This window comes from Nothobranchius furzeri, unplaced genomic scaffold (genome assembly GCF_043380555.1).
Source record: "Nothobranchius furzeri strain GRZ-AD unplaced genomic scaffold, NfurGRZ-RIMD1 Scf042, whole genome shotgun sequence".
NCBI lineage: Eukaryota > Metazoa > Chordata > Actinopteri > Cyprinodontiformes > Nothobranchiidae > Nothobranchius > Nothobranchius furzeri.
The window spans coordinates 5,505-22,520 of NW_027223059.1; the positions used below are offsets into that span (position 1 = coordinate 5,505).

A 17,016-nucleotide genomic window follows, 5' to 3' on the forward strand; every position below is an offset into this window, starting at 1 on the left:
GCCTGTGCCTGTAAGCTGGGATCAGATGGATGGTCACGTGGTCAGACAGTCCAAGCGCAGCACGCGCTTCTGCATGATAGGCTCCCGTTACTGTGCTGTAACAGTGGTCCAGGTTTTTGTCCTCTCTCGTTGGACATTTGATATACTGTTTATGTTTGGGAAGCTCCTGGCTCAGATTTGCTTTGTTAAAGTCTCCAAGTACAATGATGAGGGAGTCCGGGTATGTCCGCTCCATGCACAGTATCTCTTCCGCGATCGCACGCTGAGCCTCGTGCACATCCGCATCAGGTGGGATGTAAACAGCGCCTAGAATGAATGAGGCGAACTCCCGCAGAGAGTAAAATGGTTTACAGTTTACTCTGCAGTCCACCTACACCTGAAGGACAAGGGACACTCCTGACAAAGCATGTATTCTGGACAGAGAAGATATATGGTTTGACAGGAGTAAAATAAGCTATCTATGTCAAATGTGGAAAAAAAAACTTTAACTAGAGATGGGGGGGCTTCGATTTCACCTTTCCAGTACAATGTATCCAGTATAATGTAGCTGAGCTGATAATCAGCCCTGGGTAGTGTACGTCACACACAACAACACTGAGTTTGTCATAAATATGGCGACTGAAGTGAAGTTCGCTGCGACTCTTTCCTCTGTTCTAAATGATGGTGAGGATGGACTCGATAGTGGTGTAGAATTGCCTCATTGTCTGTGGTGATAGGTTGAATTTCTTCAGCTGCCTCAGGAAGTACATCCTCTGCTGGGCCTTTTCTCTGATGGTGGTGATGGTGGGCTCCCATTTGAGGTCCTGGGTGATGGTGGTGGCCAGGAAGCGACATGAGTCCACCATCATGATGGGAGTGTCAGACAGGTTTAAGGGGGTGATGGGATGTGTGTGTTTCCTAAAGTCCACAACAACCTCCGCTGTCTTCTGGGTGTTTAGCACCAGGTTGTTGTGGCTGCACCAGGACACCAGCCGTTCAGCCTCCATTCTGTAAGCTGATTCATCCCCATTAGAGATGAGTCTGATGATGGTGGTGTCGTCAGCAAACTTAATTAGTTTGACAGACTCATGTTTGGAGGTGCAGCTGTTGGTGTACAGGGAGAAGAGCAGAGGGGAAAGAACAGCCCTGTGGTGAGCCAGTGCTGATGGTTCGTAGGTCCGAGACATTCTTCCCCAGCCTGACTTGTTGTTTCCTGTCTGTCAGGAAGTCAGTGATCTACCTGCAGATGGGGTTAGGCACGTTCATCTGGGACATTTTGTCTTGGAGGAGGTCTGGCAGGATTGTGTTGAATGCAGAGCTGAAGTCCACGAACAATATCCTGGCGTAGGTACCTGGGGAGTCCAGATGCTGCAGGATGAATTGTAGAGCCATATTGATTGCATCATCTACAGACCTGTTTGCTCTGTAGGCAAATTGCAGGGGGTTCAGGAGGGGGGCTGTGAGGGTCTTGAGGTGGGGGAGAACTGGGTGCTCAAATGACTTCATGACCACAGATGTTAGAGCCACAAGTCTGTAGTCATTTAGTCCAGTGATTCTTGGTTTCTTGGGGACAGGGACTATGGTGGAGATCTTGAAGCAGACAGGCACATGAGATTCTTCCAGTGAGGAGTTGAAGATGCTCGTAAACACAGTGCTTTAGAGTGGCAGGAGCCACGCCATCATGGCCCGGGGCTTTTCATGTGTTAAGAGACCTGAACTGCTTCTTTACATCTGCTTCATGAATGTGTGTGTTAAGAGACCTGAACTGCTTCTTTACATCTGCTTCATGAATGTGTGTGTTAAGAGACCTGAACTGCTTCTTTACATCTGCTTCATGAATGTGTGTGTTATCGGTGGAGGCGGGGGTTCTGGGTTTGTAGTTGGTGATGTTCCTGAAACTTTTCCACACAGAGGTTGGGTCGTTTTCAGTGATTTGCTGCTGCATTTTGTCATGATGCTGGTGTTTTGCTTTGACCAATTCTTTGCTGAACCTGTATTTAGTGTCTCTGTAGGAGTCCTTGTCCCCCCTTTTAAATGCATCTCTCTTTTCAAACCACAGCTGTTTGAGTTTAGGGGTAAACCAGGCTTTGTCATTGTTATAACTCACCCTGGTGTATGATGGTATGATGCTGTCCTGACAGAAGTGGATGTAGGAGGTGACGGTATCTGTGAACTCATCTAAACTGTCTGAGGTGGCTTTTATTACCTCCCAGTCTGTGGTCTCAAAGCATGCGCGAAGCTCATCTGCGGCATCTGTGTTCCACTGTCTTGTTGACTTCACAACAGGCTTGGAGAGTTTTAGCCTTTGTTTGTAAGCTGGGATCAGATGGATGGTCACGTGGTCAGAGAGTCCAAGCGCAGCGCGCGCCACTGCATGATAGGCTCCCATTGCTGTGCTGTAACAGTGGTCCAGGGTTTTCCCCTCTCTGGTTGGACACTTGATATACTGTTTATATTTGGGAAGCTCCTGGCTCAGATTTGCATTGTTAAAGTCTCCAAGTACAACGATGAGAGAGTCCGGCTACGTCTGCTCCATGCACAGTATCTCTTCCGCGAGCACACGCTGAGCCTCGTGCACGTCCGCGTCAGGTAGGATGTAAACAGCGCCTAGAATGAATGAGGCGAACTCCCGCGGAGAGTAAAATGGTTTACAGTTTGTGAAAAGATACTCCAGAGATGGAGAACAATCCTGCACGATCACTGTGACATCTGTGCACCAACCATTATTGATTTAAAAACACACACCTCCACCTGTGGTCTTGCCGGAGACAGTCACTTTCCGATCTGCGCGGATGAGGTGAGACCCCTCCAGCTGGAACGCGCAGTCCTGGGTGTCCTCACTGAGCCATGTTTCAATGAAGCATAGAACCCCAGATGACGAGAAGTCTCTGTTTATGTTCCTCATCAGGGTCAGCTCGTCCATTTTGTTGCGGTGTGAGCGTACATTAGAGAGGAAGATGCCAGGCAGAGCCGTGCACAGTCCCCGTCTCCTCAGACGCACGAGAGCGCCCGCTCATTTATCTCTCCTCCTGTGTCTTACTTTCCTGATCAAAGTTGATATTGAATCGGCCACAGATGCAACAAAAAATGAGGTTAAGTCCACCGGAATCATAGTGTTGTAACTTATGAGTTCTTCTCTTGAATAGGAGTACCCAGATACGCAATTTACACACAAAAACAGAACAAAAACAGCGCACCAAAGTACCACGGCAGCCGTCTGTGGTGCCATCTTGAATCCCTCACAATAGAGGCTAGCGACTCATCAGGTGATGGAGAGCCGAGGTACCCACAGTAGTTTTGGCTCATTGACTAACAATAGATAGCTACAGCTTATAGGCTTGACTCTCCCATATTCCAGTTTGAAGTGACAAAACTCCTTGGATGAGAAGAGAAACATCTTCAAGAAACCAAAGAAGTCCAGTTGCCTTCATTTGAACCCTTTGGAGTATCATGACCTGGATGACTGAGAACTTTCACTCGCCCTTTTTACAGTTAGAATTGACAAAGCTCCTCAGATGAGAAGCAAACTTCTTCAGAAAACCAAAGAAGTTCAGTTGTCTTCATTTAAACAACTTCAAATATAAATAGACAAAAAGAAATACTAATGACCAATAACAAGACAGGTCTTTGTTGCTTAATAGGTAATCTGTCTATTAAATAGAAGATATACATTCCCTCAGGTTTCTATATAACCTATTTAATAGAATAAATACATGATATTACATTAGTGTGTAATGTATTTGTTTAGTGATCATGCATAGTACTAAATTTATGGTATTTTTTTTCCTTGTTGTAGATGCCTCGTGGCAAAGGGTACCGTAGAGCTCAGGCCTTGAAGAACAGACAGTTTATGCCGAAGCCTATGGAAGAGCTATTCGAGATTCTGCCAAGCTGTACGACTTTTACTCCACGTAAGTTACATATTTAGTTATTTTCCAAAACATCAAATGCTTTTTTTGAAAACCTTTGTTGCATATTTTGAAATTGACATGGTGTATGCACACTGAGAAATTTCAGATAAATTAATGTGACACACTTTACAATTACATATTTACATTACATTGATATTGTGTTATTTTTTTTCCTTCATCTTACCATTAGGTCACGGAACAGGCTTCAGGCACAGGGTTTGTCGTTGGCCCTTGTCGCCTAACACAGGAAAAAGTCTGAAAGTCATCATCCCACCAGAGTCTTCAGAAAAGAAGGTACATTTAGCTAATAATTTATATTAATATTAAACTATATTATGTGCTTATAGGTTGACACACAGATTGCTGTGTGTTCTTTAGTTTCTAAAGTGCTTTGTGATTTTTATCTTCATAGGTCCTTCATTAAACAATTGTTTCTTCTTCTAGTTTGTCTTCGTCATTGGAGATTCACATCTCCGAGCCATTGTGGATGGCTATGTGAAGGTGCCTGAGGGGAAGCTGTCCTTTGGCTACCTGTCGGTTCCTGGTGGTACAGCAGCCCACCTTACCACTGAGGTCCGGCATTTAGTTCTCCCACGTGATCCAGATGCAGTGTGTCTGCTCGCTCCAAGCAACAATCTGGACAGTCCTATTTCTGAAGCAGAAAAAGACTTCAAGTGTCTTTTGAACACCATTTCCACTCTTTGTCCAAATGTAAGGATAGATGCAATTACAAATAATGTGCCATTAAAAGGCAATTACTGAATCAAATTTATATTCTGGTGCTTTTTTCTACAATGATTTTTAATGTCATGTAAAATTTCTGGAAAACAGGTTTTTGTTTTGGATTTCCCTCCAAGACTGAGCCATGACACGGTTGTGCAGGACCATCTGAGGATGATGTTTCACAGGGTCTCAGTACAAATGGGTATGTTGAACTTTAGTGTGCACTATACAAAATGCTTCTAACTGGAAAAACTAATTGTTAACAAAATATATTTCTTTCAGATGTCCCATACTCATCAATTGCTGAGAACTTCCCCTTTCATCGCCTGGATTTGTGGGGCAGAGATGGGGTAAGTGAGAAGCTTACTGACTTTTAATGATTAAGAGGTATTAGCTTTAGCTAAAAATGTGTTATTTTCTATAGGTTCATCTCAGTGACAGTGATGGTATGGACATTTTTGCACAATTGCTCTGGCAAAAAACATACCTGCACCTCCAAAGTCAGAAGGCCCAGGTTACCCCCAAGAAGTCTGCTGCTAGAGTGGTCGTTCAACACGCAAAGCCCATTCAACCCCAAGCAGACCAATCTAAGTGGAAAGTTGTTTTGCCTGGCAAGAAGGTAAATTGTTTTTCTATGTTTTTATTTCAACTGCAGACATTAATTGGCTGTTTAGATTTTCAACAATCATGTAATGTAAAAATTTCATTAATTTTTTCAGAGGTCTACTCCAGCTGGTCCAAAGGAGCAGAGATCATCTTCAAAGAGAATTCTTCTTCATGAGGTGAATGATTAATTTTAATTAATTAGGGTTCCAAGCCCAAAGGGCAGAGAACCCTATTGTTTTTGATAAATGAGATTTTATTTGATGTTCGTCATGTTGATTGATATGAGTTTTTCTAATATTGTCTACATCAAAATGTTCAGGCCGAAGTCTGTTTTGAAGTTAATCCCAAATACTTCCACGAAGATCTGCTGCATGTCTTGGAAAATGACAGTACTGGATGTCCAGATGTGCTTTCACCAGATGTCCAACAAAAAAAGGTAAATATGAAGAAATATGTTTTTTCATTATAATGTTTTGATATTAATCTTTAATTCATTATTAATTTTAGATATTTGTCACCTAAGAATTTACAATCTGTTCATATTTTGATGACAGGTGGTACAACCTGAAGGAAAGCCAGTGTCCTTTGGAAAAGAGAAAAGTGTTGTCAACACGCAGGTTTGTTATTTTTTTATCATTGTTTTCCTATTTGTTGGTCAAGTCCTCCTGTAAAACATGCACAAAGTAATTACATGCATTGTATACTGTTTTTATTTCAGGGACAGGCAACAACGATCCAGAAGCCCCCTGCCAGTGCAACAGCACCAATAAAGGAGCAAGTGATCATGCCCTCTGATGATCATGAATGGCCAACACTTGCAGAGAGTTTAAAGGTAATTACGATTTACACACACAATACTTTTAAAATATAAAGTTGTAATATTGCTTAAGAGGTACACATTTCTACAATAATGGAAAAATTAACATAAAACCTTGAATGACATTTTCTTTCAGACATCTCACATTCATCCAAAAGGCTCACGTGGCACACTGATGTCTCGTCATCAGGTGAATAAACTCTCATTCAAAGAAACCAAATCAGTTTTGTTGCCTTTACTTGAAACCTTTGGATTACAATGATTCCCTTCATTTACTTACAGAAGTACCTGAAGGACTGCAGTGTGGTCCTTCAAAAACTGAAAGAGAAAACTGATGACGCCAGTGTGCCATCACCAGCCCCCAATGACAAAACGGTGAGACCTATCAGCTTTTTTCATTGAATGATGCTCATTCTAAAGTTTTTACTCAAATAATTATATTCTTTGCTTATTTAAATAAACCTTTTCATTTTAACAGTATGCAGCTGCTGTCCAAGAACAAAAATCTGTTTCACGCACAGATGTCACCAAGGACCAGGTCTGACATTGGATTTTAATATGATTGTTGTTTTTGACATCACATCATGTGCTTGACAAATAATTGTAAATTTCATAATACTAGAATATATTGTAAATATCCTGATTTGATTTCCAACAGGTTTGCTGTCACTCCCAGGAGCATTTGAAAGACTGCGCTGAGGTTCTACATCTCCAGATGAACGAAGACAAATACAGTGTTACATCGCCTGTACCAAAAGGCAAAATGGTAGGACCTATATGACATAGTCTGATTATTGATGTTAAATAGCGTACTTAATCCTACACATATTCTTTCCAATACTTATATTTCCTAAATATTATAAAACTTTTTTTATTTTAACAGAACGCAGTTGCTCTCCAAGACCAAGGACCTGTTGACCTAGGAGATGCTACAAAGCAACAGGTTTGACATATTCCCCAAGTGAAAACATGCCCATTTTATTCATAGATTTTCTTCTAATGTTTGAATTTTTATGTTTGTTTTCACAGGAATGTAAAGAGAAGGAGACGAGTGTTCAACCTGAGAAGGTCCATGATGCTCCTGGTGTTGCAGCTTCAAGTGTTACCATTGCATCTTCCTCATCAAATCAGGAAAGTTTGAACACTTTTCATTCTATTGTCAAAGGTTCATTTCATCAAGGTCATAAGCGTTTTGGGTGCAACCGATTTAAACAGTGTGCACCAAACAGCATTACAGCCATCATGACAAACACTGTCAAAATGGCTTCCACATGGTCAAGAAAAGACATTAACAATATCTTGATAAGTGGTGATAGTTTATACACTTACATGAAAGAGCAAAACATGATCAGTGATGCAGAAGGCAGTGGTTATGTTTTTGTTCAAGAGTTACCCACAGAGCACACATTCCATCATCACAAGTTCTCTTTGGAATACATGCAGACCTTCACAGGACATCTTCATCAGCAGATTTACCATGAAGATGTTTCAGATTTTGCCATGCCTTTGGACGTTGCATTACAGAGAGCTATATTTGACAATGACGGCTGTCTGTTTACAATTAGTAGAAACACATGTGCAGTTTTGAAAGAACAATCTCAGTTTTCTGTTTTTGATCCACATTCACGTGGTCATGATGGTCTCTGGCAGTTGAATGGCACAAGCATAGTAGCACACTTTGATACTTTAGACCAAGTTTATACACATTTAATCAATCTCTCTCACTCTTTGTGTGCTGACAATGCAAATGAAGAGGACACAGCTTTTGAAATGACCGGTGTTAAGGTGACAGCTCAATCTATGAGTAAACCTATCCAAAGTAAAACTGCTTCTTGCCAAAATGATGTAGAGTTAATCAGTGGAAATGATGATAGTTTTGATGACGATACATTTGATCAGTTAGTAGTTGAAGAAATTGAAGATGTTGCAGTCAGTGACACATCTGAGTCTCTTTCTGAATCTCCATCTCGTTGTGAGCTCATCCATACGCAAAATAGTTCTTTTCAAGATGATGCAGAGTCAATATGTACTAGTTTTGATGATGATAGTTTTGATAAAGTAGTACTTCAGGAAATAGAAGATATTGCAGTTAATGACACCACTTCCCTTGATGTAGACTCAGTAACTGAAAATCATCACACTTCTTTGAATCAAGCAATAATTGAAGAAGTGCCACAAAATGATACATCTGTTTTCATAATTTCAGAAAATATCAACAGCACTGTTACTTTCAATCCTCTGACTTCTAAAGACAAAAGAAACTTTTGCACCCAACTACAGATAGTTCCAAGTTTAGAAAGGGTGAAAAGTCTTTGGGAAAGTATTACATTAGATGAACCGTTACCTTGTACCACTAAACACATCCAGCCAGACGGCAACTGCTTTTTCCGTGCTCTTGCATTTGTAATTACTGGGAATGAAGAGTTGCATAGCTGGATTCGCAGGGCTGTTGTTAATCAAATTCTTCAAAATTCTGACCTCTATTCAAGTTACATCAGACAGGAATTTGAATCAGTACAACAGTATGTTACACAAACAGGCATAAAGATAGTTGGATCCTGGGCTACAGAAATTGAGATACAAGCAGCTGCAGACTTTTTTCACACCCATATTTACACTTACACTCAAGGAAAATGGTTACAATATGGCTCTTCTAGTACTTTAGACAACACCAAGGGTATTTATCTGAAACACTGTAATGAATGTCATTATGAGCCAATCGCATGTGTGAAAGATAAAACTAACACATGTTTTAACCTGATCTCATGTAATTACTGTCACTTTAAAGGTGACAAGGACATACTATCTCCATCTAAGATGAGCAGAGAGAACAGGAGAAAGAGAACTCTGTATAATAAAGACATTGAGAAAAGGGAAAGCAAAAAAATGATGTTACAGAAATTGTATAAGGACGATCCTAAGTACAGATTACACAAGAAGCAATTAAGTGTCATTACATATAGAAATAACCCTGAACTGAGAGCAAGACTCAGACATGACAGTAAAGAAAACTACAAAAACAAACCTGAACTGAGAGCAAGACTCAGACATGTCAGTAAAGAAAACTACAAAAACAAACCTGAAATGAGAGCTAGACTCAAACTGGCTAATAAACAAAACTACTACAAAAAGCCTGAACTGAGAGCAAGACTCAGACATGATAGTACAGAAAACTATAAAAACAAACCTGAACTGAGAGCTAGACTCAAACTGGCTAATAAACAAAACTACTACAAAAAGCCTGAACTGAGAGCAAGACTCAGACATGATAGTACAGAAAACTATAAAAACAAACCTGAACTGAGAGCTAGACTCAAACTGGCTAATAAACAAAACTACTACAAAAAGCCTGAACTGAGAGCAAGACTCAAACTTGCCAGCAAAACCACTTATGCAGCCAAAAGTAAACACTCTAAACTTCAGTTATTGAAACAGAACGTAGAAAGATATAGAAATAAGGTTGACCACCGTAACCGCATCAAACAGTCTAATTCTGAACGGTATAGAAATGTAACTGCTTATGCCGATTCTGTTAAAGAGCACGGAAAACGTAGACGACAAAATCTCATGACTGGAAAAAAATTCATAGATAATGTCATTCAGCTTTTTAGAGAAAAGGTTAAATTTGGCCCTCAATTCGTCTGTTGTGTTTGTCATCGGTTACTTTTTAAACATCAAGTTGTTGAATGTAAAACACAGCAGTATGAAATTAGAGGTTCATTCATTTCATCTGTGGCAAAAAAATGCATCACTGACACTTATTTACACAAGTGTGGACAGTCTTCAGTTTCCAAATGCCATCTAGAGGTTAGCCCTGCATGTAAATTGTGGGTCTGTTTTACTTGTCATCGTAAAATACTCAATGGAAAAGTCCCTGAAGAAAGTGTTGCAAACAATATGCACCTAGATTCTATTCCTGTAGAACTTAGTACGTTGAATCCTCTTGAGCAACATCTAGTGGCACAGCACATTCCGTTTATGAAACTTTTAGCCTTACCAAAGGGAGGGCAAAATGGTGTCCATGGACCTGTGACTTGTGTTCCATCTAATACAGAAACTGTGAGTAACATTCTACCCAGATTAGATGATCAGAATCTAATGATTAAAGTCAAACTGAAGCGAAAGCTGACGTACAAGGGTCACTATGACTATCAGTATGTCAATGCTCTGAAAGTACATAATGCAATTGCATACCTTAAATCTCACAATACTTTTTACAAAGATGTACAATTTAACAGTGCATGGACAAATCCCCTAGAAAAAGAGTCTGAAGACTCTACCTCTGAAACCGACAACGTCACTTTGGAAGAAGACAGCAATAGAGCTGAAATAGAGTGTGAACATCCTGGCAAAAGAGATGGCAGTGGCACAGAGGTAGAGTCTGAAGATCTTGTTAGCGATGATCATTTTAATGATAGACAACAGCATGGGATGTTTTTGGACACATGCATGCAACCAGTAGACATTGCCCAAGAAATACTAGACAACCATTTTGACAGTGTTTTATCAGTAGCACCAGCTGAGGGAAATACTCCAGTCAGATTGCTTACCGATACTTCTAACGAGGCTAAATGCTTTCCAGTTCTGTTTCCCAACGGAACAGGTACATTTCATGATGCAAGAGAGCAAAGGATTACACTAAGCAAATATTTAAACACCCGAATTCTCAATGCTGATGGCAGATTTGGCAAGAACTTGGATTACATCTTTTATGCACAATATTTGTCAGAAGTTAATCAAGTTGTGTCAAATGTTTCCATTGCACTGAGAAAGGGCTACCATGGCTTAGACAACACCAACATTACATCATCCATGCTGGGCAATACAGACTTTTTGAAGAATGTTTTAAATGCTGACATGGGCTATAAGTTTTTGAAGCCCATTAGAGGTACACCAGTATTTTGGCAGGGAGTTCAAAAAGATCTGTTTGCTTATGTTAGACAACTTGGCATTCCTACATGGTTTGCTTCCTTTTCTTCAGCAGATTTAAGATGGCCAGAATTTATGGAAGCTTTTATGGCTATAGAAAACATTCAAGGCAATATTCATGACATGGACTGGGCACAGAAATGTGACTTATTGAAAAACAATCCAGTGACAGCAGCCAGAATGTTTGACTATAGATTTAGATCTTTTTTAAAAGATGTTATCATGTCTCCCGCTCAGCCAATTGGTAAAATCATTGATTATTTTTATAGAGTAGAGTTTCAACAACGTGGATCATGTCACACTCATTGTCTATTTTGGACCGACGGGCCTAAAATAGGAGTCAACACAGACGCTGAAGTCATAGCTTTTGTAGATAAATATGTTACATGCGACCTCCCACCTGACAGTGATCCTCTCCATGAAGTGGTACATAGTGTTCAAATGCATAGCAAAAAACACTCTAAAAGTTGCAGAAAAAATCACACAACTTGCAGGTTTCACTTTCCCCGACCACCAAGCAACAATACATTCATATGTAAACAGGAACCGGATGTTGATAATAAGGAAACCCCATCTGACAAGTCATCTTCAGATTTAAAAAAGGCAGCCAAGCATATCATGACCAAAGTTAAAGAAGCTTTGACCAGTGAAAACAACACATTTAGTAGCATAGATGACTTGTTTAATTCCATTGGTATTGACCAGACTACATTTGAAACAGCCTACAAACTGACCTCTACAAAAACAACTGTCGTCCATAAACGAAACATAAACGACATCTGGGTTAATCAGTATAACACAGACCTGCTACGTTGCTGGAATGCAAACATGGACATCCAGTTTGTCTGTGATGCATATGCATGCATTGTTTATATCATTTCCTACATATCCAAAGCAGAAAGAGAAATGGGTTTGCTATTAAAACATGCACAAAATGAAATCAAACATAATGAAAACCTGGATGCAAAACAAGCGCTTAACAAATTAGGGAATGTGTTTCTGCATAACAGAGAAGTTTCTGCTCAAGAAAGTGTGTATCGGCTAACAAACATGAGATTAAAAGAGGGCTCTAGAAAAGTCACATTTGTTCCAACAGGTGACAACATTGTCAGAATGAGCTTACCTCTTAATGTCATTCAAAACAGTGCTAATGGTAATCAGATCTGGATGACAAACATTACTGATCGATACAAAAGCAGGCCTAAGTCCAGTGAATTTATGGACATGTGCATAGCTACTTTTGCCTCAGAGTACAGAAATGTACCAAACAGTGAGAAATCTAGACCAGAAGTGGTTAGTTTATTAAACAACAATGGTTGTGTAAGGAAGCGGACAAGGACAAATGTAGCTGTTGTTAGATATGCTCGTTTTTCTAAAGAACAAGATCCTGAGAAACACTATCAAAGCCAGCTTCAGTTGTTCCTTCCTTATTACACGGAAAACCAGTTAAAACCATCACAATTTACAACATTTCAAGAGTTTTATGAGACCGGCTCAATCACAAACAGTAGTAAAAACATCCAGTCTGTCAAAGACGTAGTAGAATTCAACAGATCCAAGTTTGAAATCAAAGCAGAAGATTTACAAAACATACAGGAAGATATTGAACACTTTGGATTTCAAGAAGATGTTTGGGCAGAGCTGTGTCCTGAGGCAGAACTAGACCGACTAGAATGTTTGGAAGACAGATCTTTAGATAACAATCCAAATCCTGGTGAACAAGAAGTTATTCCAGATCTAGAGCCAATCACAAAACCAGCTTTATCATTTCACATTCAAAAACTGATAGTCTCACACAAGGAAGCACAATCCTTAATGCGTTCTCTAAATCAGCAGCAGAGCAACGTGTTTTATAAAATCCGGCAGTGGTGCTTAGATAAAGTAAACGGTCACAATCCAAGCCCTTTTTATGTTTTCATTTCAGGTGGAGCGGGAACAGGCAAGTCCCATTTGGTAAAAGCCGTGTCCTATGAAACAACCAGAATACTATCCAGATTATCTAATTATCCTGATGATATTCATGTTTTATTGACTGCCCCCACTGGAGTGGCTGCATTAAATATCAATGCCACAACAATACATAATAGCTTTGCAATTGGCAATAATATTTCATTACCATACCAACCTTTAAGAGAGGAAAAAATAAACACATTAAGAGCAACCCTGAAACATTTACAAATCTTGATAATAGATGAAATCTCAATGGTTGATAACAAGCTTTTAACATATATCCATGGTAGACTGCGTCAGATCAAACAGTGTTCAGACTTTTCTTCATTTGGTAATGTCTCCGTCATAGCTGTTGGTGATTTTTATCAGTTGCCACCTGTCAAAGGGACTCCACTCTACAAGGACCCCATTGGTTCCAATTTGTGGCAAAACAGTTTCAGTCATGTAGAACTCACAGACATAGTACGACAGAAAAACAAAGACTTTGCTGTAACACTTAACCGTTTAAGGAAACACAAAAAAGACCAACCACTTCACCCACAAGACGAAGCACTTCTCAAACGATGTGAAACAGGCATGGGTGAAGACACTGAAATTCTGCATCTTTTTGCAACAAACAGTGATGTTGATAATCATAACTTCAACATGTTGCATAAACAATGTACAGACATTGTACAAATCAAAGCCCAAGATTTCCATAAAAACCCTCAGACTGGCCGTACCACTAGAATACCCTCAACACTTGATTTTGGCAAGAAAACCTATTTAGATAAATTACTAAGTATTGCTCCTAAAGCTCGTGTAATGCTCATTAAAAACATCGATGTTTCTGATGGACTTGTCAATGGTGTGTTTGGTACTGTTTGTCGCATACAATTTCTAAGTAACAATAGCTTCCCACACATCATTTATGTTAACTTTGATAACCCAAGTATAGGCCAACAACTACGACACAAGTTTCCAACTTCAGACACCGAGCTGACTAATGCTACACCAATTAGTCCCGATGAAGACAAACTTGAAAAGGGGGTTAGACGTCAATTTCCACTGCGGCTGGCTTGGTCTTGCACCATACATAAAGTCCAAGGCCTAACACTACAGAAAGCAGTAGTCTCTTTTAAAAGGATTTTTTCTGCTGGACAAGCATATGTAGCTTTAAGTCGTGTTACATCACTAGAACACCTCACTATCCAAGATTTTAAAGCTAAAGCAATCTATGCAAGAAGTGATGTGGAAGAAAACTTGAAATTAATGCCAAACTTTATCGACACACCAGTTTCAATGCCAAACTGCACTTTTAAAGTCTGTCTTCATAATGTGCAAGGTCTCAAGAATCACATACAGGATGTCAAGAGCAACCAAAAATTACTCACAGCCGATATAATTTGTCTGACAGAAACTTGGTTAAAAGAAACACATCCCTCTGAAAGCATTTCACTGCCAGGTTGGACTTTTCACCACAAAACCAGATCTGACTCATACGATGAAACTGGACTATTTTCTACTTTCAGAAGCAAAAATGGTGGTGGTGTTGGTTTCTATCACAAAAACAGCATTATGTGTAAAAGTATGGCTTTCAATTGCAACAACCTGGAAGCTTTGCTTTTTAGCACACAGACTTTAAACCATCATTATATGCTGTTGTACAAACCACCATCATATAACCTTCAGAAATTCAAAGACAATCTACAACCTGTACTGCATTATTTCAATGAATTTCCAGGAACCAAAATAGTCATGGGTGACATGAATGACGATGCACTGGTTTCTAATTCATTTGTCAGCTTCATGAAATTGCAAGGATACACTCAAATAGTAACAAGTCCAACAACCGAAAATAATACTCTAATTGATCATGTTTACATCAAAGACATTGATCCCAAAACCATACATGTAGAAGTTATTCCCACCTATTACAGTTACCATGAATGTATTCAAATATCATTCTTGACAGGAACAGACACAGACATACAGTTACAGGAACTGGGGACAGACAGACAAGGACTGCAGGACAAATAGCCTCAAGGGGAAAGACAGACAATCACAGATAGATGGACGGGTGTACATCAGAGCTGACCATAACAAATTACACATAGAGGTCCGTTTCATTCATACAAAATCAATTTAGCTTCAAAATCATCTAAACTTATTTCGACTCTTATACATATATACCATACCATACCACACCATACCTTACCATTTAATGTATATTTAGCATGTGAAATACACTTTTTATCCATAAAAAAGTGTATGACAGTATCACACTTACTTGTGGTTTTGATAATGGACATTGAAATGTTACTTTGTGTTGTGCCATCACTGTTTCAATGTATAAAAATGTATCCATTTAGATATTCACAAATTCACTTATTCTAGTACTATTTTTATTTTCCTTTGTTAAAGACTTCATTTTACAGCACTCTTCTTTTGTTCAATCTCCACTAGGAACAATCACCCACCAGATGAAGTTCCTGAAACAACACAACCGAAATCTGTGGAATCAGCAACCATCATGTGACCACGCCGCCCACCTGTCGTCCTGTTTGCTTCCCAGCCTGCCTAACTACCAGCCTCTGGATCTGCATCATATCCTGCCTCACTGTCTGCCTCGCAACCTGTTTCCTCATCCCGTCCTGGATCCTCATTCTCTGCTGCTCTTCTGTCCCCACCTGGCCCCAAAGCCCCAGCCCTGCCTCACCAACACCGATCATCTCCAGTAAGAATAGTTCTCCAAACAATTCCAGTTCTGGTTCTCTGGTTCCAGGGTTTCGTGATTCTAACACCAGTTTGCTTTCCCGTTCTAGATCTTGATCCCTCCTGTTCCAGTTTGGAGCACCGTTTTCAGTTTCACATTGTTCTTAATAAATATTATTTGTTATTCACTTGCCATCGTTTCCGTCTGTGATTTTTTCATGTCCTGGGTAAAACATTCCCAACGTGACACTTTGCCTCAGAATGCCCTTCTGCCACTTTGCTATACATTGTGTAACACATCATTTGTACATTTACATATGTAGATAACAATAAAGTGTTTTCTGTACTCTTGAATCAATATAATTTCTGGAATCCTAATTTCAATGCACAGTGTTGTAAAAATATTGTTTGCTCTACAAAGTCTCCCCCACAATTGGCAAAATTTGACATACAATAAACTGCTGTTTTTTAATTCAATTGTTTGAATAATGTACCATCATTTTTAATTTACATATCCTACATCTTTGTACTTACAAAATGAAGTGTTTCACTGAATTTTGGGCAATTTCGTGCTCATAATAAATGTCTACTTGTTTTATTTTGACCAAATGTCTACTCGTTTTATTTTGACCAGAGATAACTATGTGATTTTGACCATGGCCAGATAAAACTGTTACAAGAATGTGCATAGCAAGGGGCCACTGGCACAAATTGCAGGAAATCTTTAGATCAGATATGGATTTTATTCAGTTTTGTTTCATTCAGTTCAATTATCAATCTCCATATATCGTCTTATTGAAAAAAAAAATATATTTAAAAACTATAAAATAACAAAACTTGATTTCTCATGACCCATGATGATTTTCAAAAAACATTGGAGGATTTCCTATGAAAATAATACATTTTTAATACATTTACTAAACATTGTCAGTAATATTGAAATGGTAAATGTTTTGGATTTGTATAGCGCCTTAGTCCCTTAACAACACAATCAGTCTTTCACCCATTCACACACAGTCACACACTACTGGGAATGAGCTACAATGTAGCCACAGCTTCCCTGAAGCACACTGACAGAGGTGAGGCCTGCCGAAAACTGACACCACCGGTCCCTCCCAGCACCAGCAGCCAAGGTGTCTTGCCCAAAGACACAACAACAGCATTCTCTGGTCAGACTTGGAATCAAACCAAAAACCTTCCAATTATTTGAAATCCCGCTCCGTTTCCTGAACTTCTGCTTTCCAATACAGCACGTGACTTACCAGGCCTGCAGAAGTCTGCATTCAGCCATTCACTCACACAGTCACATGCTGGTATGTGTATAGGCTAAGCAAAAGGTTTCATGACAAATCCTGAATGCTACTTTCATTGCGCCGGTTGAAGTGAGCTGACGGGACGCCGGCGGGA

General features: G+C 39.6%; 1 protein-coding gene across 3 annotated transcripts; it reads left to right on the forward strand.

The window, feature by feature from the left end:
- The first annotated feature begins 1,427 nt into the window (after window positions 1-1,427).
- On the forward strand, window positions 1,428-15,802 carry LOC139064711 (uncharacterized). 3 transcript variants are annotated; one of them, XR_011517708.1, is made up of 17 exons: window positions 1,428-3,890; window positions 4,081-4,184; window positions 4,335-4,601; window positions 4,722-4,815; window positions 4,896-4,963; window positions 5,038-5,232; window positions 5,333-5,395; window positions 5,539-5,655; window positions 5,774-5,836; window positions 5,938-6,051; window positions 6,173-6,226; window positions 6,319-6,411; window positions 6,515-6,574; window positions 6,695-6,802; window positions 6,920-6,979; window positions 7,066-15,631; window positions 15,720-15,802. XR_011517708.1 is itself a non-coding variant. In XM_070547824.1 (16 exons), the coding sequence occupies exons 1-16, from the start codon at window positions 3,776-3,778 to the stop codon at window positions 14,932-14,934; spliced, it is 9,444 nt and encodes a 3,147-aa protein (XP_070403925.1). In that variant the 5' UTR covers window positions 1,428-3,775; the 3' UTR covers window positions 14,935-15,802. The 3 variants fall into 3 exon arrangements, 1 of the variants encoding a protein (XP_070403925.1); XM_070547824.1 differs by having other exon boundaries at window positions 7,066-15,802; XR_011517709.1 differs by lacking the exons at window positions 1,428-3,890; window positions 4,081-4,184; window positions 4,335-4,601; ... (6 more) ...; window positions 5,938-6,051; window positions 6,173-6,226 and having other exon boundaries at window positions 6,258-6,411.
- Window positions 15,803-17,016: the final 1,214 nt, after the last annotated feature.